The sequence below is a fragment of the Cryptotermes secundus genome, unplaced genomic scaffold (assembly GCF_002891405.2).
Source record: "Cryptotermes secundus unplaced genomic scaffold, Csec_1.0 scaffold545, whole genome shotgun sequence".
In the NCBI taxonomy this organism is placed as follows: Eukaryota; Metazoa; Arthropoda; class Insecta; order Blattodea; family Kalotermitidae; genus Cryptotermes; species Cryptotermes secundus.
Genome location: NW_019737089.1, coordinates 689,536 through 715,828, shown reverse-complemented (window position 1 = coordinate 715,828; position 26,293 = coordinate 689,536). Strand labels below are relative to the sequence as shown.

Here is a 26,293-nt window from a genome sequence, read left to right as displayed (position 1 = left end):
GCCACCATGGCCTGTTACAGGGATACCTTTACTTACTTTTTTTTTCACAAAACTCTGACGTAGCATGACAATGGTCTGTTGTATTGTACCTGTATTTTATTTTTAATGTGTTTTCAAATATAAGTTTCACAAGTAAGTTGAGTTCTGTAGCCATGATTATCATATGTAACATGAAAATGCTTTATACTCTCTGTTCCTACAGAAACTACAAGTCCACTATTTCTAACTTTAACATGTAAGACCTATTCCCCCCCCCCAGATATCTCTATTCAGTTAGTACAAGAAAAAATGTTCCATTAAACACATGAAGGGAATGAACAAAACCATGTGATGGGCAGTCCACCATACCAAGTCATAAGTGGAAAGGAGAAATCAGAAACGTTTCTAGGTCTGTGTAAATAAATGTCACAACAATCATGAAAATGCAGGAAGCAGATGTCAGCCTACTACTGGAACTTCCTGTGCACAGAATCTGTATCTACCCCCAGTTATGACACTCAACCATTCACAGTAGCTGAGATATATTTAGCACACTTCCAGTTATTAATCAGCTTCCATAGCATGTGTTACAATGATATTCTAAAACTTGTACAAAATTTATTGAAAATCAACTCAGAAGAATATCTGCCCTCGCTTATATATATGTATAAATTAAGAATGTTTCTGGATCATTCTAAAGTACTTAATAATTTACTTAACAATTAATTTGTTTTGATGTTATAGTTACATCAGGCACGGTTAATAGTACACTAACATTTTCTTTATATTTTAAATTAAGATGTACACATTTATATACTTCTAAACAGTTGAGTTTGATGTGATTTTTTTGCTAAAAAGAAAAAAAGAGGTGTGAAATGCTCTAAAAGTAATAGTGTGTACAATCAGTTGTGTTATCTGGAATAACTAGTTATTTTTTGTCATACTTGTGCAAAATGAAACTGTGTGGTGCATCATGTGTATTCTTAGCACTTTTCATCTCGATTCACATCACTTCAGGTAAGTGTTTTTTTAATATTTTATTCTGTTGTCAACTAAATGGAAGGTATAAGGTATTCTTTAACTTTTAACTGCCATGCAGCATTTTATATATATATATATATAACATGTAAATGTTTTACATCAGAGATTCGCCTCTCCAATTGTGTTTCTGTTCCATGTATTATTACATCTAACATTACGCCTTGTGATTCTCAGACGTGTATCAGTATGTTCGGCATCATCAGCAAAGTTTTAAATTGGATTACTCAAAAATGAAACTCCAGCTACATCTGATGTAGGGAATGATGTTGATAGAGGTGCTTATGAGGTGTTGTTAGAATAAATTATTTTATTGGTGTGATTGTTTTTATTCACTGATGTTCTTCCAGAAATGAAATTCTGCAGCCCATGAACATTTCTGACTGTTGAATTGTGGCAGAGTAATTGGTAACCAATAGCTGAGTTACTGTAAATATGTGTAATTCAACGTTCAAGACACTTTTATTTCATAAGCGATTTTTCTTGAATCATAATCTGCTGGAGCTCATTCCCTTGGGATTCTCTTTCCCCTTCTACTTATTCAGCTAACTGGTCAGGTGTTAAATATTTGTTACATTTGTAGTTGAAAAATATTGATAATGTATCCAACAGTAGCCTTTGAAGTATTCGTGTTCTTTTTTTGGTGTATCTGAGCATATTTTTATACTGCCAAGGTCACAATAAATGACTCACTAGAAATTGAACTTGACATTGTGAACTACAAAGGAGAGAATCAGTAGCCCTCAGACATTTAGTAATGTTTAGATCATATAATAATCTAGTTACTGATACCAAATTATCACTCTTTATGTCTTGAAAATTTGTGTCATTCAGGCAATGCTCAGCACTCCATGCTAAATAGTTAAAAAACGAACTTGTGTAGAATGGGAAAAAAATAATGTCAAGCTTCCCATGGGAGACAAGGAATAAGAAGTGAACGTGTATTCAGTATTGAGGGGGTGGGTTTCCCCATGCACTTAGACCAGTTATTGGTCCATTGTGCGTCCCCCTTTTAATTTCTACTGTCTCCATACCCTACCGGTACTGGTGCTTACTATCAACCCTTTCTGCCAGCGAGGTTCCAACCTTCTACTGGCAGTGGTATCTAATAGTTAGTCCCTTTCTGTCAGAGAGGTCCCCCCTCCTCTGGCAGTGGTACCTAATACTTCCCCCATCTACCGGAGGCATTGGAAACTACTTTGAGCGGGAAACTTTTTGGCCAAATTTAGCTCAGAGGTCTCCTAGAGACATGAGGTTCTTTTACATGCCATAAATCTACGACACAGGATCCAAGGCTTAAAGTGACTTGTTCCCTAAATTTTTCCGCCCTTAAAAATTCCATGACCTCCGCCGGGTTTGAACCCGTGTACCTTGAGTCATGAGGTGGGAACGTTACTCCTAGACTACGGAGGCCGCTAAGTGAACGTGTAAGTTTTAATGAGGGGATTGTTTTGAATTTGCAGCAGTAATAAGCATGAAGAGATGCCCACGACCTACCCTGTTGAATGGCCAAGTACGAGTGATGTCCAGGGGTCGCACTGCCAAATTCAGATGTAATCAAACATTCCAGCTGCTGGGGGAAAAGTATGCAACATGTCTGCGTGGGGTGTGGGATACAATCCCTATCTGTGTTAGTAAGTGAAGAATTTTTAAAGTATTATTTTATTATGGCACTATTTCCATTCCCAGTAGGAAGGGCTTTGTTTTATCTCTTCATATCTTTTTTTTTATCTGGGAAAGAAAATTCTTCACAAAATGCTTATTTCTTATATACACTTAGACACATGCAATTACTATCCAGACTGGACTACACAAGCATTATTTGAGGAAGCCCATGGGAGCTAACCTGTTGAATATTACAAGTATGTTAATCGGGAATGGTAAACATGAGTGAAGAGTTATGGCAATGAATATGTAAATGGAAAGAACAGTATGAACAGAAAAAAAACAAACAAATTGTAGCTTAAGCACATGACATTGGATCTGATCTTTGAAATCACATGATCCATTCCATTAAACATTATACATCCCAAACTGTACCTTGGCCTTCACTCTGTCCATCTGCAGATATAGAAGTTTTAATAATGGAAACACTGGTTAAAGGGCCGTCTGAGAATGGTCAACATATGACACCAAATAAGAAATGAGTTAATTACAGGATATTAATGCAGTAGTTGTGATTGGGAAAGGAAATTGTTGTACCCCTTTTTGCATGAAGGTACTAATTGAAGCCAACACCAACTCAGATTCAAAGAAGCTACTTCTTAAGCATGTGTCAGTTATTCTGTTCTGGAACTATACTACACTGTGTCATGGGTAAAACATGAGAGTAGTTAGTTAGTTATTGGAGAGGGTGGGTTTCCCCATGCACTTAGACCAGTATTGGTCCATTGTGCTTCCCTCTATGATATTCTACCAGTCTCTATACCCTACCGATATTGGTGCGTACCATCAGTCCCGACTGAGCCAGCGAGTTCGGCCTCTACTGGCTTGGCGGTATCTATAATGCTTCCCCCATCTATCAGAGGCGTTAGGGACTACTGTTGGGCGGGAAACGTCCTTAAATTTGGCTCAGTGACCTCCTTTGGAGATATGACATTCTTTTACATGCTGTAAAGCTACGACACGGGACCCACGGCTTAAAGTCCCTCCCGGAGGACTTGTTCCTTGAATTTTTCTGCCCTTAAAAATTCCACGACCTCCGCCGGGTTTGAACCCGCGTACCACGAGTCATGAGGTGGGAACAATACCTCTAGACTACGGAGGCTTCTAACATGAGAGTAAGTTGGCACTATAAACTCATTTGATGTTACTGTTGTATTTGCATTCAGATCTTTCATTCCATTATTATAACTTCCATCAAGAAAGCTGTAAATATTGTAAGTCTTTAGACCTTCATGAAACATTTTCCTCTTCTAAACAGTGAAATGTTAATGTCCATTTAAAGGTTGGGTAAATAGCATAAGTTGACACTCTTTTGTGTGTATGTGCGTGTGTGCCTTTTTTAATAGCCTTGTATGTAATTTCTGTTTTCTCTTGGGTTTTCTTACGTGAAAACTTCAGTTGTACAATACACATGTTTTTGTTTTTATGTGACATATTCCTCATCCTACAGTCACTTTAGCTACTTTTGGATCCAGAGAATACCATGTAATGTAATGTAATGTAATGTACAGAAATTCTTTGTTTACAGAATCGGGTTGTGTCTCATTGCCATACCTGAAAAATGGACAGGTAGTCGAAAGCTATAGGGGGGCAGTTGTCAAGTTCCTGTGTAATCCAGGATACTCTTTGTTTGGATCATCAATCATGTATTGTAATGGAGCTGTGTGGAACGGCACCATTCCTGAGTGTAAAGGTGATGTCTATTTTGAACTTCAAATAATGATGAGAACTTTCAAAGAAAATATTCTTAAAAACTTTTTCAGCTCTTGAAAAATAGTAATTTTGTTGCACAAGTATGATATATAGCTACAGATCAATGCTATAATATGTGTATATTTGAGGCAATGTGGCCACACATTTTGTAATATTTTAAAATCAATCTCTGGCTGTAATTTTATACAATTTACATGATACTAGACGTGATTTAGAAGGAAAACTGTCATGAAGAACTTAAAGCACATTCTTCTAGAAAGAATACTTAAATATGAAGTCTTATTTTTTTATCAATACAGGAGTTTTTCTATTATTACTGTTAAGATTAGAATGAAATATATGGACTTCATATTTTATATGATACTAGGATTTCTCCTTTGAAATTGAAGGATTTTCTGCAAGAACTAGCAAATGCTATTTTTAAAACTGTTTAGAAACATCACACATTGGCTCTTCGATATTTTATATTCAAGATCATGTCCTTAAGTAGCTGTAATGCCCACCAGGACTCCTTGAAAATGGGAACTGGGAATGCAAAGGATTTCTCCTTTGAAATTGAAGGATTTTCTGCAAGAACTTGCAAATGCCATTTTTAAAACTGTTTAGAAACATCACACATTGGCACTTGGATATTTTTTATTTAAGATCATGTCCTAAAGTAACTGTGGTGCCCACCAGGACTCCTTGAAAACGGGAACTGGGAATGCTTTCCTTGATAATAACACCTATAGAATGAAGTTGATTCTTCATACACTGTCTACATTCTGAGATATAGAATACTTAGCACTTTATGTTCACGTCCTTTTTTGCCTTGAATTACATTTATAAATTCTCATGTTTTGAAAATATAAAATAAGGAATTATTTTGTAATGCTTCTGATATTAACATATTCTGTCTGAAATTAGTCTGTCTCATGGGTAGCATGAAAGAACAAATAGTTACCAAACATAACTCTTGATTCTACCCTTTTTAGGTAATTAATCATATGATCATTGAAATATGATCGCCAGGTCACATAGTGTGTTATTCAGAGGATGATGTAAAGGGCTAAAGAATATCTAAAACTGTGCCAGAATGGGCATGAGATCTGGTGTATGACCATCTTTATCCTCTGTAAATGGAATCATACCGTGGCAGTTGTATCATAATAGTATTCTGTTTGTCTTCCTGTTCATATGCCTGCAATTATGGGAACCTTATTTATACTTCTATGTAACAGCATCTGAGAAGATTGCTCAGACTTGGTGTGACTTTGAGTCACAAGATCTGTGTGGTTGGACCCAGGATCCACATCACAACTTTGACTGGAGCAGACAGAATTTCCAGGCGCTCTCAGGAAGTGTTGACACTGGCCCCTCATTTGATCACACTCTGGGGCCAGGCAGAGGTGGTATGTAGGCACTATGTTTCTTACACTATAGTTTCAACACGAGTATATTTGCACTACCATGGCATCCAGGTCACTAACCTGTTGGTCCCCATTATGTAGCCTCAGCATGGACCGCATAGAAAACAGTTTTCCTTGTTGTATGCATATCTGTTGCTGCAGGAGTTTGTTTACCAAGCTGTTGCCCAGTAATGTTAATTTCTTCCTGGTCCACTATTCTGACACAGTCAGCCCTCATGTCATAATATCAACATGCTGCTGAACATTTAAAGCTTCCACTTTCATATACAAAAGTATGATTTATTTTTAAATACCTGTAAAACAAACTGAAAGCTCCAGTAGACTGACAAGAATATGTTGGTGTCATGCAGTAATGGTAACAAAACAAATTAAAATCCACAGTCCATATGGCAGTGAATATGTTTAAAAAAGGCTAATCATAAGTAATTACAGGTAAATTTGAGTCAATTGCAGTATGCAAAGGTGGAGACACTCAAATGAAGGTGTGTGTGGTGTAAACAAATAGAATATGAATCAGTATTTATCCTGAGGTCATATGTGAGATACCTTAAGAGCCTAAGCATTGAAGTTCTTTGTGAAACTGGAGTTTTTCATGTTGATGAATATTAGGAGTAATGTCATCTGGAATTTGACCCCCTGTAGGCTGGTGGAGGCTCACCAACATGTCACAGAAATGTACTGCCTCTGTCTTCAGGATTAAACTGATAGGTTTATTTTGTTTGCTGCATGCTTGCACAGCCTACATTTTGAACCTGAAATGGAGGCAGCACATTACTCTGAGATATCAATAAATTTCTACCAGATTATATGTCATTGTATCCCAGGAGACAATGCTCTTCAGTAAAGTGTTTAACTTTCAGAAAAGTGTATAAAGAAGATATTATAACCTACCTGTGTTGTTTCTGTGCAGGATACTACATGTTCATAGGATCATCAAGTCATCGCATGGAGAATGATACAGCACGCCTTTATTCTCCTGTGTATGGCTCACAGTTGACTTCAAGTCAGCCATCTTGTTTTATCTTCTGGTACCATATGTATGGTGCTACAACAGGTATCTTACATACTTGAACAATCTTTCGAAGTCTAGTATAAATCCTGATCCATCTTTTAATTAAGACATTCAGACCGCTTTAAAAAACCAAGATATTAAGTTTTGTAGTTTTGAGCTTACTTCTTCACTAATTACTATCTTTCTATCAATGTTTCCTCCTTGCAATTGATTATCCTGTATTTTGCTAAACATCCTGATCTGTCTGTTTGTGTGTTTGTATGCATGAATGTTTGTGCACATGCATAAGTATATGTGGTGATTCTCTGTTTTATTTTTTATTCAGTGTGATTTATGGTGAGCAAATATATCTGACAGTTTCTGAGAATAACTCCACAGTCATGGAAAGTATTGTGTTACTGAAGCTGCTATGGAATAGATACTTCTTCATATTGTCTCTTTGCTAATTCTACTATGCTGTCATTTCTTTAAAATATTCTTTCTTTTTAGATTCTCCTACTTATTCTTACTTGTATGGTTAGAGGCACAAAGATTATTTGTTCTCTTTGAGAAAAGATAAGACAAAAAGAAAAAAAAAAAGGAAAGAACAATAATGAAAGAAAAGTTGTTTCATAGTATGACACAGATGTGTTAGTCCAAATATGATATGTTATTCTGGGAATCATTGTAAAAGTTCTTTTAGATGGCATGACTCTGCTTTATCTGATAAAAATTGTATATTTTACCACTTATTGTAAAATTCATCAGATCTTAATTATAGTTACCAGTTCTTGATGTAAATTTAATCATTGTCTTATTCTGTTTTTGTTTACAGGCTCATTGCATGTGTACATGAAGCCTGAAAACACTGAATTTGGTGGTTCATTGTTGCCAAGATTCACCAAGTCTGGAGAACAGGGAAACCAATGGTATCAGGGTATTGTTTTGCTTCCAAGCACGAATGAATCTTTTCAGGTAGATTGACCAAAGAGTCTGCTTCTGAAACTCTAATCTGAGGCTCACATAATCCTTAGTAGAGTTTAATTTATTTGAATTGAATTGATTGAAAATTCTTGCCTCCACTGGGACTCGAACTCCGACCCCTTGATTGTCCAGCCTGTAGCCAGTCGCTATACTGACTGCGCCATCTTGGCTCTATTTGAGCCATACTGACACAATTAATCTGTTAACTCATCACTTCAGGAACATTGTAATGGGCCAGGGTTGCTTTCACATTCACTCTGCCTTACACTTCACTGTTTTCTCCATTATGCATCTGTTATTGCCAATATGAACACAGTGTGTCATGTAGCAATTGCTACAATATTAAAAATGTTTAAGTACAATGAAATATAAATTTCATATGTACATATATTGTGTGCACAGATTATTATAGAGGCAGTTCGAGGAGCTGGATATGTCAGTGATACTGCAATTGATGATGTGAAGATTGCAAATGGGAGTGAATGTCTGGCAATAGTGACAAATGCACCTTCCCTTAGAGAGTCTGTCAATCAAAGTGAGTCATTTGAACAGATATATTTCTTATATGAATAAACAGCTTGAATACTGTTCCATCTTCATTACTATATTTATATTTTAAAATGAATTAATTGAGTTATTGTTATTAACTTCTATGTGTGCATGTATGTGTATTGTCCTTTCTTGCCACAAAATGGTATAACCATTGGAAGTGTGCTTATTTTATTTTTCTCGCCTGTTAACGCTAACTTCAATTTTTCTTGGAATTATTATTAATTTATTGTTATTAAAAAAGTAAAGGTATCTGTAACAGGCTATGGAGGCCCATAGGGTTGTGAGATGTTGAGATTCCCGCATTTTCTAGACAGTCTGCTCCTAGATGGTAACAAGGTTGTCAGCCCTACACTTTACGCCCAAGAGTATTCCAACAATATTCCTGGTACTCATTTCTGTTAGAGGCTGAGTCAACCCCGGGGCCATAGTGCATTTTCAATTGAAAAAAATCCAATGACCTCATCAGGACTAGAACCCGTGACCTTCTGACTTGTAGCATAGTGCCTCAACCAACTTTGCTACCGCGTGCCCCCTTATTATTATATAGGCTGTCATATTTTGTATTTTGTTCTTTATTTTTGTGTATTTCTGTGAACTCATGCTAACTTTGTAATTGGCTTCTCTGATGTTAAGTTTGCATGTAAATAAACACAAACTGAATTGGATTTGATTTAATTGAATTGAATATGTCAGGTTTCTTCTGCAGATAAGCATGTTTTCCAGGAGATTAGCCATATCCTTGCAGCAGAAGCTTCTGTCAGGCTGTTCTTCATTCCTGTAACTAAGGCATTCATACTGTCAATATACTCCTTTCCCATGCTATTTAAATCAATTTCTTCTCTGTAACAGTAGACCTATTAATTTAAATTTCTTTTAGTTTTAAATAATCAACACAAGAAATGCATTACTTTAAAAAAGATTGCTGCATTTGCACGAATGTTTATGTTTGTTGTTATGAATATTCATCACTTATTTTATAGTTAAATTTCAACACATCCGTCACTCAAAAAAATATGATGGGTCCCAGAATTTAGGTGTCAGACAGTTACCACTTAACCAATTCATTATGAAGGAAGCACTGATTTTTGTTTCATTTAATACTCATCCATTACATTGATGCTAATTTTATACTGCATATATCTTTCTTAATGGTAGGTCAAAAACCTTCCAACATGGCAGAATGATATGTCATATTATTTGTATTTTATGAGTAATTTGAATGACTTTTCACAATGTTTTTTTAGTTTGAATGCATAGAACACATGTATAGATGCAACCATTTATTTTCCTCAGACTGTTGTGCTTCTTGGTGATATCCATATACATAAATGTCCTTTTCTTATTTTTACTCAATAAAATGTTAACCTATTATCTCCTTTATTAAATTTTACCTGTAACCATGCTATTTGTTTCCATGCACAGTACATACTGGTTGGGTGGAAAGTTGATATAAAATACAAACATTTATTTAAAAATGGAAAAAATATACATTCAGTAAATTTTTTGAACATATTACATTGTAATACTTATACTTTTGCTTTTCTAAATCATGTCATCCATATTTCTTGTGTAGCTTGAAAAAAGATTGCAGTCAAAATATTTTATTTCTTCCCTTCCAGTAACAGTTTCTTTATCAGCTCTATCTGCAGTCTGCTTTGCCTTTATGCCTCATTTTGTAAATTTCCCAGCATATAATTTTAATGCCAAATATCCCAATGAAATCAATCATGGCCTCAACAGTGGTTATAGATGTTGTACAACATTTATAAAAAACTTTAAATTTTATGTCTCAACAAGACCAACTTCACTGACCCTTTTCTCACAACAAGCTGATCAGATGGAATCAGTGTACTGCCACAGCCATGAGATTTGTTTGTTATTAGTCAATTAATACAGTATTTCTATTAATATATGGAATCAAATGTGACATATTGATATTTAGAGAAAAGAACATGCTATTACATGATCTATGCATGCTGTCATTTGAAGAAGTAATGTGGGCTTTTCTGTGTAACTGCTTTTACTCCCAGCAGCCATGGAATTTCTAGCAGGTAGTTCTATGATGGGTCTTCACAGTCAGCGGGTTAAAAGAGATTTAAGTGATCCAAAAGTCATAAACCATAAATGTGTCATTGGTTGTTAGTATATTTGGAAGAGGACACTGATAACTGCTGCCTAAGATTGGCACCCACTGTTAGAATCTAAGGTTGTTGTCTGTTATTATCATCCTAATGAAGAGTCATCACACAGTATATAGTGGAGTCATATTTAAAAGATGAACACAATAGTGTCATCAGAAGAAGAAGATGGGATACAAAATCAGAAAGGACATTATGCTTGCTTCTCAGAAATTCTCCGGTATTTACATAGAGTATACTGAAAATTATAAGTTAATAAATATATGACCCAGTATGACTCTATACATTATATCTGCTATTATGGATTTCCATTGCTGTAAATATATGAGGCATATCTCCAAATCTGTGTTGCTACCATGTTTATAAGTTGTTACTCGTAAAGCATATTTCATTAAAAATTTGCAGGTGTAGGATATACCGTCACCAAATCTATCTCACTGAATTCATGTTTCCACCTAAAAGTGCTAGCATAAGTGTTGTTTTAACCTTTAAGTGATGGCCCTTTAAATTCCGGTAATGGCAGCGGGACGGATTTGATTTAAATACCCGCAATTTGAAAGCAATAAAAACTGTAATCATTTCCTAAAATTGCTGTGATTTCTACAATTTTTGTGATAAACGAACCAAATAAACGCTGTTTTTTTTCTAGAAAGAATATAGAATCAGATATTGTAATTTACTTTTTTTATAAAATGTGTAAAAATTTTTAGACTGATTCCAAAGAAAAAATTCCCAAATTTGTCATCTGTCTACAAGAATTCAGAGTTCTTGGAACTAAGAATGCTGTATGTAGATGTTGCAACACAGCGGATGGTTTATGTAGCCATGTTTAGTCTTGCATGTCTCGAAAGATTATACACGTATGTTCTTTCAGTATGCAGAGATGTGGGGTGGGTATGTATTCGTATACAAGAACCCTGATTGTTTATTATCGCTTGTCGCAACACAACAAGCTCTCTGTTCTCACTCTGCTGGAAGTAGATTATAAGTACTTTCATGGTTAGCATCCTAATACCACAGCCAAGCAGTGTCAAAAGCGTGAACCAACCATTGTGCTGTCTCGTTTGGAAGACGCTGACATATTTCAACTCATAAACGACTCGGAATCAGATTGTTGTACCGACAATTCTGAGAGTGGCGTTGAGGAAAGTGAATCAGAGGTTGATTTCGACGAAGAACCATCGTCTTGGTCGGCAACCTGGGGACCACCACACCAGCATGGCAAGAGGAGTGTGAATAATTATTCAGGTGGAGCTGTGGGCAAACTGTGGCAAACAGTTATAGCATCTGTCATCGAACCTGGAAATGGACAAATAAACTATTTTTCCATCTCCTGGATCTGAACAGTTACATCCTGTTGTCACACAGAGAATTTCGTCTCGCTCTTGTGCGGAACATGCTGGAAGGGGTCCACCTCGCCATTAACGGCCCAGGGGTCGAAACCCTGCCGTTTTGTTGGAGATATCTCAATTAGAGGAGGTCAAACCACATCACTGGTGGTTGATTTCGACGAAGAACCATCGTCTTGGTCGGCAACCTGGGGACCACCACACCAGCATGGCAAGAGAAGTGTGAATAATTATTCAGGTGGAGCTGTGGGCAAACTGTGGCAAACAGTTATAGCATCTGTCGTCAAACCTGGAAATGGACAAATAAACTATTTTTCCATCTCCTGGATCAGAACAGTTACATCCTGTTGTCACACAGAGAATTTTGTCTCGCTCTTGTGCGGAACATGCTGGAAGGGGTCCACCTCGCCATTAACGGCCCAGGGGTCGAACCCCTGCCGTTTTATCGGAGATATCTCGATTATAGGAGGCCAAACCACATCACTGGCCGACTTCCTCTACTTCGCAATTGAGGTGTCATGTGTGCTTTTCACGTGGGAAACGAAGAACCGTCCAGACAAAGTGCGTGAAGTGTGACGTCGGACTCTGGATTTCCGGATGTTTCCAAGATTTCCACACGAAGCCAACATTCCGTTAGACGGCGCAGGTGGGAAGAGAGACAACTTATAAAGCTGGTGACCAAAAATCATGTAAGTAGAAAAAGAATTTATAACTTAAAATTAGATTTTAAAAAGCCAGCTGCACGCGTGGACTTCGCGACGACATATGGCGTCATTCGTCCCCTTGACTTTATTTTAATGACGTCATATGGCGTCGCTAGGCTCTTAAAGGTTAATCCACTTATTTCCTTTCAGCTATCAGTCAATATGCTACATTTCCATAAACTATTTAAACAAAACATCATGAAAATCTTAGCACGTTAGGTAAAGGTAAAGGTATAAAGCTATCCCTGTAATAGGCCGTGTAGGTCCATTGGGTTGTGAGACATCAAGGCTCCCACATTTTCTAGACAATTGGCTCATAGATGGCGGTGAGGTTGTCAGCCTTATGCACTGGTCGCCCTTTAGCCGCCAGGAAGATTCCTGGTACTCATTTCTGTTAGAGGCTGAGTCGACACTAGGGCCATACTGCGACTGGAAGGGTTAGGTCAATTGAAAAATCGAATAACCTCATCAGGATATGAACCCACAACTTTCTGACTTGTAGCATAGTGCCTCAACCAACTACATTACCGTGTGCCCCCTCTCAGCATATTATAATTCTTTAGAATAATAAAACCCATAAGCAGTCCTATCACATAACTCCAAATATTTAGGGTTCATAAGGCAATAATTTTCATAATAAAATGTATCATTTTATTTTTATTAATTTTGTACCAATCTTTAAACTTCTTTTATGGGTTTTTGCAGATGGTGGTAGCAATGAGATCTATGACAGCACACAAAGCTGCAGATTACGGTGCACAATTGAACAGTTTGCAGGTACTCATACCACAGCCTCAGCATCTGAGACACCTATATTTGCAGAGTGTGAATGTCATTTGGGGTGTCTGCAAACTGCCACGTGCTGTCCTGACTATGCCTCATACTGCATGCTAGGTAAGTCCCAGCTTCTAGTACACCACTGTAACACACACATATATATATATAAAATTGTTCATTTATTTATGTCTTAAAATTGTTTACTTACTTGCTTGTTCTTCAATTTTTTTATTTATTCTTAATTCTTTCATTCATTTGTCTATTTGTTTATTGATAATATCCTTTCATATGCATTGTTTTTATAAACTGGATGAATTTTATAAGATAAATGGTTAATATGTTTTCATCTAGTATTGAAGTCTTTTTGTAGTCACATTTTATTATGTTTAGTGACTGTGTTGTCTATGTTTTATATTATGTTATTTTGACTTGTTCCAGTGGTTGGTTGGAACATTTGTTTTGATTTTTGACGCATTCTGTATCCAGTGGTGTGTCAACTAGTTTCTCGCCCTGTAACTGGATCTACTTGAATATAAGAATAAATCAAATTAAATTGAATTAAATTAAATTAAAAAATCCACTGTTCACTTGAGATTCACTTGTATCTATGTTATGTAAAATATTTATTTTGTTTCAGTGGCACCAACAGAGATACAGAAAGTAACTAAACCTGCAATTGTAAGCCGTCCATATCATACCCCTCCACCTTTACCCCCACTTCCACCATTCCCATCAGTACAATTGGCAACAACATCTGTAAGCACCAATACGTACACTTTTGAAATGACTTCAAAACTGCTAAAGCCCCTAGAAAATCCAACAGTGCCTGTTGTGACTTACAAACCTACTCAGTCACCCTGGACACTAGATGGATTAAAAGGATATCAGAGTTCAACAACAGAGTTAAATAAACGCATCCCTATCCCAACAGATCCTACACCTTTAATCTTACAACGACCAACAAAGAAACCGTTAGTAATTTCTCATTATGATAAACCAGCAGTACAATTTACTTCAGTGAAACCAACAACCACCTCTGTCACACCACATTTTGCAATTAGCTCTCATACTGATACACAAAGGATAGATCAGGCTGTGTCAGAATTAAATAAAACTGCTGTTACTAAATCAGTAAATATTTTAAGTAGTAAAGCACTGTTTACTGCTATCACAGCATTAAAAATTCTAACAGTTTCCATTCCTAGGAACTCAAGTGTAACTTCTGCAACTGAATTTGTGCCAAAACAATCTTCCACAACTCCTAAAACAACTCCAGTAACTCAGAAATATCCTAAAGTAATCCAGCTCACAAGGAAACCTGCAGTAGTGTCAGTTCGACCAGTGACAAGTCTTAAAGAGACTGCAAGGACAAGTGCACCTGCAATGCCACCACCCATTATTCTTCAGTCTACTGTTGCAAGAAATACTCAGGATATCACAGAACAGTTGAACTATCCAGTGTCAACTACAGAGCTTCCCTGGATGAAAGTTACAAGAGGTAAACAAATTACAGTAACTCACTAATAATTGAATTTTTAATCCATCTACAGGATATCTTCCCAACATGTGACACAATTTGCATGACTGTCACTGGAAATAAATCAGCATATTTTAATTATTGGACAATACATGCAGTTTATCTATGCAGAATTTGGTAATAAATTTGTGGCAGTAATGTTTAAAAGCTGAATTTGATATTAGTATTGTGACAGAATCACGTGGCATACAAAGGTTTTGAAAGAAAGCATTCAATTTCAGGAGCTCACAAGAATTGCAGCATGCAGATTGCATACTTAAACTCTAATTCAGTCCAACAAAAAATTTCTAGAAATGCAGCTATCCTGGGTTGGGCACAGAAAATATGCAATCTGGACTCATGATTGGGAGAATTTGTTTAGAGAAGAACATTTTTTGGTTGTGAGGATTACCATTAACTTTTGTGAGTGTATCTAATTCTACCATGTTCATGTTTTTAAGTAAGCAAACACATTTAACATAATTTCATACACCTCATTCTCCAGTACCTGGCTACAGTTTATCTTCACGCTAGAGGTTTCAAGGGAGCTGGGCTAACACAGTCAGTATAGCAACTGGCCATGGGTTGGAGTTCAAGTCCTGATAGAGTCTAGAATTTTCTCTTCTACATGTTGTCCAGACCTGCTCTGGGACCCACCCAGCCTCCTATCCAATGGGTACAGGGGGCACTTTCCCTGGCAGTAAATAGCCGGGGCATGAAGCTGATCACTTGCCTCCAGCTAGTGCCGAGGCCAAGAAAATATGGATCTATACAGCCACTCCTCCATACGCCTTCATGGCATAGCACTTAATTAGTTAAGCACAGGGACACCTTTACCTTTTTACCAGAGGCTTCAACCAGGACATTAACATATCACATGCAATAACCTAATAGCTGCATTCCATTAAATAAATCCTAAGCATATATTGTAAATGCTGAAAGAAAATGAGACTTAGAGCAGTCTAATGATCACTGTTTTTAATGTTTTATAGCACAATATACTGTACTGTGTGAGCAAGCACAGGTAGAGCTGCAGGGATACTATGTTTAGTGTACTGGTCTTCACTTCTTAAAACGAAGAGGGAATTGTGCTTTCTGTGTCATTGTATAGAGTAAGATGACAAGATCTGCCTTACATTAAGCAAACAACTGAATGTCACTGTTAATTTGTCAGTAATCATGCTTTGCCTCATGAAGTTCCAGATTTGATTCTTGTCCCTGCAGCCTGCTATCCTCTGATGAAATTCTTTTCGTTTTTCTAGTCCGTTCAGGCAAATTCCTGTAGGCCATTTCCAATTCCTTCTGCAGTCTTCCCAATTTATCGTTCACATTATTATTATGTCATATGTATAGCCTAATAGCCTGTATACTTGAGAAAACATTAATAAACAAACAAACAAATAGCATATATTTCAAATGACTTCAGTATATTACTCACTGAATCCTCATTTCTTAGCATTATCCAGATATACTTCATGGATAAACTCATTTAGCTCTTAAGTAGGCTGCAATTACTTCACTCATACGTCTCTAATTTCTGAGTTAACGTCCAATATGTAACTGATATATAGCTATGGTGGGGTACTATGCTACAAGCCAGAAGGTTGTGGGTTTGATTCCCAATGAGGTTACTGGGTTTTTCAATTGACCTAATCCTCAACCTCACTATGACCCTAGGTTAGACTCAACCTCAGTGCCATAGCTCAAGCGGTTAGTCGCTGGCTTCCCACCGCGGTGGCCAGGGTTTGATCCCGGGTCTGGTCAAGTGAAATTTGTGGTGGACAAAGTGGCGCTGGGGCGCGTTTTCTCCAAGTACTGCGGTTTCCCCTGCCAATCTTCATTCCACCAAATTCTCCATCATCATAATCACCCAGGGCAGGCTACAATAGGCCCATCAGTGGGCGCCATGCCGGTGAACTCAGTTGGACTCCACTGCCACAAAACGAATTAATTAAAATTAGACTCAGCCTCTAACAGAAATAAGTACCAGGAATCTTCCTGGAGGTAAAAAGTGACCTGTGTGTAAAGCTGACAATCTGACCTCCATCTGTGAGCTGACAGTCTAGAAAATGTAGCAGCCTTGATATCTCAAAACCATTTGGGCCTCCTCAGCGTGTTACAAGGATAGCTTTACTTTTGCTTCATGGCTATGGTGGACACAATTTGCCCTGGAAATGATTTCATTGGCTCCTGCATTTTATTAAGTAATTTTGTTAAACAACTTTCATACTTGATATAAAATCCTTAGGCATATTATAAACAGAACACAAACTACTGTTCATTTAGTTATGTGTACATAAACTGTCATTGTGAAATTTATTATTACATGTGCAGTACTTTGAAGAAATATTGTGCAATGGACATTAAATAAATACATTAAGAAATTTGAGTTTATTCTAGAGGTTACTATAAATAGTATTGTCCTCTAGTACATGCCACCACATAGTTTGATAGATAGGTACTACCCTTTAAGAGAAACTTCTACCCTAATGATGGAGATAGCAGCTTCCTCAAAAAATTGGTACCTGTCTACAAAAACTACATAGCATCACATTCCAGAAGTCATTAATCTTAAAATGTAATCTGATTTGATTATTGGTAGTCTCTAGGTGTGTTGTAATAACAGCAAAGAAATGATCATCATGTGCTTCCATAATCCTACCGTACATGTGAAGTTTGCAGTGTTGAATAACTGATTTAAAATTTCAGCCAGAATTTCCATAAGTGAGAAATACGAGTACATATTAATTTAAATATTGGTAGTAGCTCAGATATGAGGTAATAACATTTAAATATATTATATATCAGGAAGAACATAGTTATATGTTTATTTTTATTGTGAACAAACAAAAGTAATTTATTATTTTTCCCAAGAGAGAATGGCAGGTAATTATAATTCTACCACTAGTCTACACACTTAACTCTCACTACAGAATGTTAAATCTTCAGAGTTAGCTATGTCTTCACGTAGCTGTGGCATGGTAGTGGCTTCAAAGATGTGTTTTCCCTTACTGCTTTCATTCTGAAAGTCAAAGTCAAAGTTACTTTACGACTCACAGTTTACTGCCCATCACTTTGTCTTGGCAATAAGCCCCTTGAGACCCCATGACCAGAGATCTTTTTCAGCCAAATCCTTGCAGTAATAGTCCTTATGTAACATCCTCTCTGACAAGAATATGCTTGGCCTTTTGTCAGATGTACGTATAGCATATGCAGCGTGTTACTGAAAAATTTTCCTTTTGCACTATACAGAAGTCCTCTGTCAGTACAGGCTTCGCAAAGCAGATCATGCCTATCTTACATATCTTATGCTACAATGGCAGCTTAGCCACTTGAACGGTCATAAGCTTGACCACCACCAAGATTAAGGCTCTTATATTTTTTCCATGCTCAATGGCTTATTTGGGCTAGTTATATAGACTCAGCCTGGACAGCACACAAAACACCTTTTGTAACAACGTTTATAATTGTTATGGTTGTCATTGCCTAGCAATGGGCTGGGCATTATTACGTGTTTACCCAGCCGTTACCATGCAATAGACAAGGATTAAGTAGTTATGTCACAGTATTTTACAGTGTTGCCTAACATGCAAAATGATATCAAGAGAATAAACATTATTTGTATAACATAAAGGGGGCACGCGGTAGTGTAGGTGGTTGAGGCACTATGCTACAAGCCGGAAGGTCGCGGGTTCAAGTCCCGATAAGGTCATTTGATTTTTTTTCAATTGACCTAATCCTTCCGGCCGCACTATGGCCCTGGGGTCGACTCAGCCTCTAACAGAAATGAGCACCAGGAATTAATTAAATAATTTTCCTGGGGAGTAAAGCGCGGCTGGCACGTAAGGCTGACAACCTTACCGCCATCTTTGAGCCGATTATCTAGATAATGTGGGAACCTCAACGTCTCACAACCCAATGGGCCTTCATGGCCTGTTACAGGGATAGCTTTATTTTTTTTTTTATTAATGAAAATAGATGTTTGGAGTATGAAATAATTAACATGATTAGCAGGCCTATGTACATATATGCATGTGCATATGCATATAATATCTGCTTCATACACAGTCGCCACTGTAGTGCAACAGATCATGACAGAGCTCAGTGAAGCTGTGTCAGAAAAAGACAAAATAATGGTCATTACAAAAATATTAGTTAACTTAATGAAACAAAATGGCTGCTAGAATTCATAGGCCACTCAAAGTCATAGCATTTAATGCAAATGGCATTTGCAGGCAATGCTATGAACTCAGTAAAGAACTGCAAGACTTACATTTAGATGATTCAGTACTGTGAAGACAAAAGCCATAGCACTGTACATGTCAGCAGAATCTAGCATTGGAGCGTACAACAAACAGTGACATTAAGAAATAGATAAGTGGTATTTGTGAAGGACGATATGCAGTATGTTCTTGTTGTGCTTTACAGCAACACAAATATTAATTTTCTACATACTACATGATTCCATGCTGCACATTCTCATACCTGTAATCTGTGGAAAAGTGACATTACTGCCTGTAATACGCTAATCACTCTTATGAAATGTACAGGGTTGCCAGATTGTTGGTTCATTTCTTTTTACATATGATGATGCTTTCTCGAGTGTACAGGCTACACAGTTTTGAATGATGAGGTTACTCTGAATAATGATTTGGAACATGCTCACAGTGCTTTTTAATATACTGCTTCAGCATTTGTCTAGATGGACTGAGAAACACTGAGAAAATCATGATCAGGATATCTGTTCCTGTGGACTTTATGAGTGTAAGTGCCAACCGCTTAAATGTGACATTCAGTTGCATACTTTCAGGAAGATAGTCCTTCCTCTTACAAGCTGGCTTTCACAGACATTTTGTCTTAGAACAGTTGATTTGCAGTTGGTACATTTTGTTTAAGTTGTTTGGATAAATATAATAATGCCTGATAAACTATAATTTTGTTGATTACATTTGAATATACACTCAAGATATATTAACCTTCAGGTATCCTTTAAGTAGACTTGACCTCAAAACATGGTTCGCCACTGTAAAATATTAATAATTGACATGCCTCAAGAAACACAACAAGAAGTTCTGGGAAGAACTAATTGCCTGCTTTCCTTTGATGCAACATGCACGGACTGCATAGAAAACGAGACTTCCAGCAATTCTTTGTTGCCACAGGAAAATCATTGCTGCGTTGTCACCTAACAATAGTAGGGAGTTACACATGTGGGATTGTCGATGTTCTAAAAGACAACCACGTAAAACTGTAACAGTTGTTTATATTAAATTGTATAAATTGAATGTACAGAATAGCTGCGAAGCTATGTGGAATGTCGATGTTCAAAAGTTGGCTGGCCCTGAAAAGCGCTGTTTGTTCCACCGTGAGTGCGCTGGCAGAATTTGCTCCTTTGTAGTAGACCAAGTCTTTACAGCCGTTCAGCTGGTTTGTCCGGCTGGTGATGTGGTGCTGCGTGCGCCAGTAGGAACAGCTGCCTGCGGTGCGAATGATGACTGAGCCATTGTCTCGGCTCGGTTGCTGGAGAGCTACTGCAGCTACGTTAGCTGTCTGGTAGCAGAGTGTGGTTGCTGGAGAGTTGCGGCAGCTACGTTAGCTGTCTGGTAGCAGAACGTGGTTGCTGGGGAGTTGCGGAAGCTGTCTTTTGTGCCATGAAGAGCTGATGACTGATCGCTCTGAACTGAATGTGATGACTGACGATTGTGAGCTTTGGGCTCCGCCTTTTATACCATGCTTGCTGGGCAGAGCTTAAACTTGCAGTTGCAATTGTGAGTGCAGTATAAATACGAGCGTTGGCAGCAATGTGATATTGACTAGGAGTTGAGTGCTGTCTGTTAGACCGGGGAAACTGCGTGTTAGTATGTGGGAGGTTCCCACACACAGATAGACTCACAAATATATGGGTCCAACAATTCTTCTAGTGTTGCATGTGTTCATTGCCTAAGAGACATGTTTACCCAGCCACTGTTCAGCAATGAAAGGAGGAACACAATTTACTTAGCCTTTGCCTAGCAATGATAGGAGGGATACACATATAGACATACAGACTGAGGGGAGGGATTTATGAAATATGCAGTTGAGATGATGTAGTATATATGCCAAGTCTCATAAAGACTAGTTCAGGCATCCAAAAGTTATTAGAAGGGCTTCACAGAGACGCAGACAGCGTAGAGATCATATAAGGCTAGTTTTATTTTTTCAGAATAAGGAAAGTAGGCTAGTAATAGCACTTTTCAAAGGATGAATCACAGCATTTAATTTATGCTTTCAAAGTTTCAATTTATATTCCAACTGACACCTAATTTTGATGTTTTATGCAGGACAGAAATGGATGCAAGCAAGGAGAGGACCAGTTCCTAGACGAAAAGAGTTTCTGTCTTCATCAGTAATTGTTGGGATTTTGGTTGCCGTAATACTAATCATTACTGCCATAGCAATTGCTACTTATTTTGTTGTGAGAAACAGGTATTCCTTACTTATTAAATGAATATTCATTTTATTTAAAACTAGTTATTGCACAGTCCTTTAATTTTGATCCACATTGTAACTGATGTGGTATGTTGATATGTTGATTGCACCACACAACTCTTGTGCTCAGAATATGTCACTGGGAAAATACTGTATCATTCAGTCTCTTTCATATTTTCATTGCAGTGGTCTCTGTACCAAAAGTCACTCTCCCTAATAAACATCTAAACATGCAGTTAATAATATAAAAAAAAAAAAAAAGTGGTAGAATAAAGCATGATGAAAACATGAGATCAGTATTCTAGAGCTTCATAATCTGAGTCTGATGTCCCAGTAACATTCAGAGAAGGCCGCGCCATAGCTCAAGTGGTTAGCCGCTGGCTTCCCATGGCAGTGGCCTGGGTTTCATCCCGGGTCTGGTCAAGTAGGATTTGTGGTGGACAGAGTGGCACTGGGGCGGGTTTTCTCTGAGTACTTCGCTTTCCATGCCAATCTTCATTCCACCAAATTCTCCATCATCATAATCACCCGGGGCAGGCTACAATAGGTCAATCAGTGGCCGCCATGCCAAGTGGACCCAGTTGGACTCCACCCCCCACTAAGCGAATTAAAAAAAAACATTCAGAGAACTTGAACATTTACCAGCTTTCAAAACAAATATATATTAAATTTTCTTATTATATAAAAATCTCAAAAATTACAATTTTGTGTTGCAAGTCTGGTGTTTTGACTTACATTTAACTGTGTCTTTTATTTTCTTCTTCCAGTGCAGTTTATATTATTCTGTGATCAGTAACTTTTCTGTTACTGTAGTCCCGTATTATGATATTTAGTTTAAGATAACAAAGTTCTTTTGTTCCTGTTTTCGTTTGCCAGTCTTTCTGTCATTTAATTTTCTGAGATTCCACAGTGTGATTAATATATTTATGTTTAGATGTACATAAAATATCTGTCATTGCTTCATTTACCAGTTTTTTTTTATTCCTAGTGGGGTGGGACTAAGTCCCTTGTACTACGGCCACTTCTGGCGTATTGTACCAGTCCCAGATGATAGGTGAGGGTGATTGTGGAGCAATTAGTGGAATGAAGATTGGCAGGGGAAACCGAAATACGCGGAGAAAACCTGCCCCAGCACCACTTTGTCCACCACAAATCCCACTTGACCAGACCCGGGATCGAATCAGAGCCACCACAGTGGGAAGCCAGTGACTAACCACTTGAGCTATGGTGCGGCCTTCATTTACGAGTTACTGTCTGTGGAAATGATTTCAGGAAAATGCTCATTGATAGAGGTTGTTAAACATATGTGAGTTATGCCTTATTCCCTGAAGTTGCTACTGGAAGACTGAATCTTCATTTGAACTATGTCTTAGAGATAATATTTTCCCTAAAATTATACTGTACCAGATGGAAAATAGTGAGTTAGCTCCATCAGTAGAGGGAGTCACTGACAACTATATCACAGTAGTGGCATGTGGCAGATTTTTTCACTGAAGATATCTCTATGTCCCATCCAGTACCCCTGGTCACTGTATACTCAGGGGTGCTGTCCTGAAGAAACTTGAGGTAAATATTTAATTTTTTCTAGTTCTGAGGTCTAAGAATACATGGACCTTTCCTGCCATTCCTTATATACTCTTCACTGGAAAGTCATATGATGTACAGTCACAGGAGTGCCTGTTAATAGTAGCAATGGGATCCTGGAGTTGACTTACCTACTTCAGCATGTCCACCACATTACATCATCCATTAATTATAGCTCCTCTCCAAATGTTCTTCTCACACTTGCAAACAGAACAGTTTCCTGTGAATGAGAATTTTGGTGTGGAGGAGAATGAGTCTCTTACTTCAATATTTAGGCAAGAGTCACCGAGGATAAACTAACTGGAAGTAATAATTATAAATTTACAATATTCTTAATGGACTCTGAATTAGTTAAATGTCATGACAGTAGTAGGACAACCACCATATTTAGAGTTGAATGCAAATAATGATATTTTATTTAAAAGATTTTTAAAACTGCTTGATCCTTGCAGGAGGCGTGTACACAGGCAGCAGTGTATGGCAGATGACTCGGATGTTAGATTCCTGACTTCAGATGAGGCTCTTGATTTCAGTTTGGCAAGGCCAATAGATAGCAATGATGATTACTTGTGACTATCACAGCTCACAATTGCAAATGTTTATGACTGACTATGAACCAGCTTCTAAAATGTATTAACTCTAAGAAATGTCTCTGTACATAGTATCCATGCTCAAGCATGACTGATGCAATTTCACATATTCTGTATGCATCTCAGGATGGCAGTGTATATTACATTCTGTTTCTTTTTGCTAACTTTGTAGAAACATTTACAGTATGCTTTTCACATGGCTGTTTTCAATGTGACAGAAAATATATGTATTTAACATGTGAGTCTCACAGAAATTCTGTTTCTTAAGAAATAAGGAAATGCTGGATATTAGGTACAATAAAGACAATTTATAATTATTTTATTCATTTATTTATTTATTTTTATGGATCTAAGTGAAGAATTTTTCTAAGAGATTTAACCATTTGCTACACCTTATGCAGTTGAATATAATAAAAGTTAGTGTCCCCACCCATGCTTACAGATTGAAATGTGTTTAGTTTATGGAAGGTATTCACACTAACAGGTATAAACATCTCAAAGAGACAACGAACTTAAGTGGCCCAGCAAAGGGTTATTAAGTATGGCAGTTACAGCAGTGAATTAAGAAATGTAACATTATAATGTTCATTTAGGAAGAGATCTGGACTTCAGTGCACAGAAATGAAATACTAAAGATGGGACCAAACAGGTCCAAAAATAATTCCATCATAACAATCAGCAGTCATCTGGAAGTACGAGTAAATATAAAAATCCTTTTCATCTCACCACAATTGTGGAACAAATGTGTAATATTTGCCGTAATTTGCCATTTTGTATTCATTACATGAAACCATTTAATTAATTTTATGTTCCTCAAGCAATCATAATAAAGTATTTATACAGAAAAAATGTAAATTTAATTATGTAAGATAAGTCAATTAACACCATTCACAGTGGCAGTGCAGTCTAAAGCACAAAATGCCTTCACTTGCTCAAACAATGGGATCATGAGTTCAAATCCCACATGAGGTATGGATGTATGTCTACACATTTTCTGTGTCTGTAATTCTGTCTGGGTAGCAGCCTTGTAAGAAGCTGATCACCTGTCCAAGGAGTACTACCAGCTGTCTCTAAGATTCACACTTTTAGATTAATTCTAGATGAATAAAGGAGGAGGAGGAGGAGGAGAAATGGACCTTAGTACTTAATAATTACTACATATATAAAAACCTGCTGGGTTCCTGTATTATAGTTTTCGAGAACAAATTTTCTGAAGTATATCTCAGATTTATTATACCCTTTTGAGTTACTCTAACAGGTGCAGTAAAACACTTTAATCCAAAGATGTATATATTGTTCAAGTATACAATATCATGAATAATTAATCATCTTCATTAAGCTTGAAAGTTAACAAGAGAATTTGTTTTGGTTCAGTAGTAAGGAAGGTAATTTCAGAATATAGTAGTGGTAAATAATAGATCAGTTTATCCATGAGGTATCTTCTTCCTTCAAAGAGGAATAATGTACTTAGGTAAGTGGTTTGTGTGGCTTTCTAAGCCACAAGATGTCAGTAATTACACAAATATTCAAAGTTTGCTAGAAATAATAACTCAATTTAAAATTCCTCATACCAACAAAGTTATTTTCTGTGAAGAAAACTGTTTGTTGGTTGGATTATTTGATAAAATAATTAGTGACACTGATAACAACTTTAATAAATTGGCATATGATAAACAATGGGGAGGTACTTCTTCAGCTAATTTGACTAAATTAACAGAATTCATTCCATCAGTTTCATATTATAATGCCATGACTGACGGAATCTGCAGTTGATGGTGAATGCATGGCAAGTGAAAGAAAGAAGCTGACCCTTCATATATTGAAAGTACAGGAACATTCTTAAAGCTATTAATAAGGTCATGGCTCTGTGCTTCACCGTGATCGGTGCATCGCTGGCCACGAAGCACATGTGAATTTTGCTGATGGCTCAGCATGCTTGATGGCTGATAATGTTTGGAATGAAGGAAAATAATTAACTTGCATACGTCTACACAGTATTATGTTACATGTCTGTAAGTGCAGTTCATGCATGGGAGTTTACGATTTGTCAGCGGTGGGCAGTAGGTATCAGCACCATGAGCCATTTGTTCCCAGTTAACAGTTAGTCAGCATTTTGGCATGACATGGTTCGCTATACTTTAGAGCAACAGGTGTTTCTGTATGACACTATGTGAAATATGGATCTCCTGGAAATTGTGAGCAAATATTTGGATGTAACCCATGAAGCCCCACTTCAGCCAGTAAAAGTTGATGTCTGGTGTGCTTCAAGTGCAAAAAGGATTATTGGACCTGTGTTTTTATCGAAACAAATTGTGTAAGATATGTACAGATCATTTTTGGGCAGTTCTTTTCAGATTTAACAGAAGAAGAAAGGCTCTATGACTACTGCTCACACTGGCAGGCTCTACAAACATACATACATGGTTCATAATTTCATTGATCCATTGTCTGATATGGACTGGAAACAGAAATCCTCATAAAAAGACTTGATTGCAAAGAAACAATCAAGTCAACAACAATTACAAACAAATAAGAATGACAAAAGACACTTATACACCATTAGAACTACCAAATACAGTGGGTGAAATTATCAATCACAGCTTAGGCACATCATCAACAATTACAAACAACAATACATTCTTCTTTTGGCTTATTTTGGACTTCACCCATCGTCTGGTATGTAAAAGACAAAAAGACAATACATTCATTTCAGTCAGTCATCTGTAATCTGTCAAGAAGACAGGTTCACAGTCTCTTCCAAAACAGTTCCTCCACTTGATGCGATCTAGAGCTTTCTCCTTCAAATGAAAATATCCTCTTCTGTCCCCAAGGTCAT

At 37.1% G+C, this 26,293-nt stretch overlaps 1 protein-coding gene across 1 annotated transcript; it reads left to right on the top strand.

The window, feature by feature from the left end:
* The first annotated feature begins 266 nt into the window (after positions 1-266).
* LOC111870101 lies at positions 267-23,775 on the top strand. The gene is made up of 11 exons (XM_023862104.2): positions 267-996; positions 2,481-2,651; positions 4,211-4,375; positions 5,616-5,786; positions 6,715-6,858; positions 7,631-7,770; positions 8,182-8,314; positions 13,228-13,416; positions 13,937-14,797; positions 21,136-21,280; positions 23,320-23,775. Exons 1-11 carry the CDS (start codon positions 933-935, stop codon positions 23,438-23,440), a joined length of 2,304 nt encoding a protein of 767 aa, XP_023717872.1. The 5' UTR covers positions 267-932; the 3' UTR covers positions 23,441-23,775.
* The last annotated feature ends 2,518 nt before the right edge of the window (positions 23,776-26,293 follow it).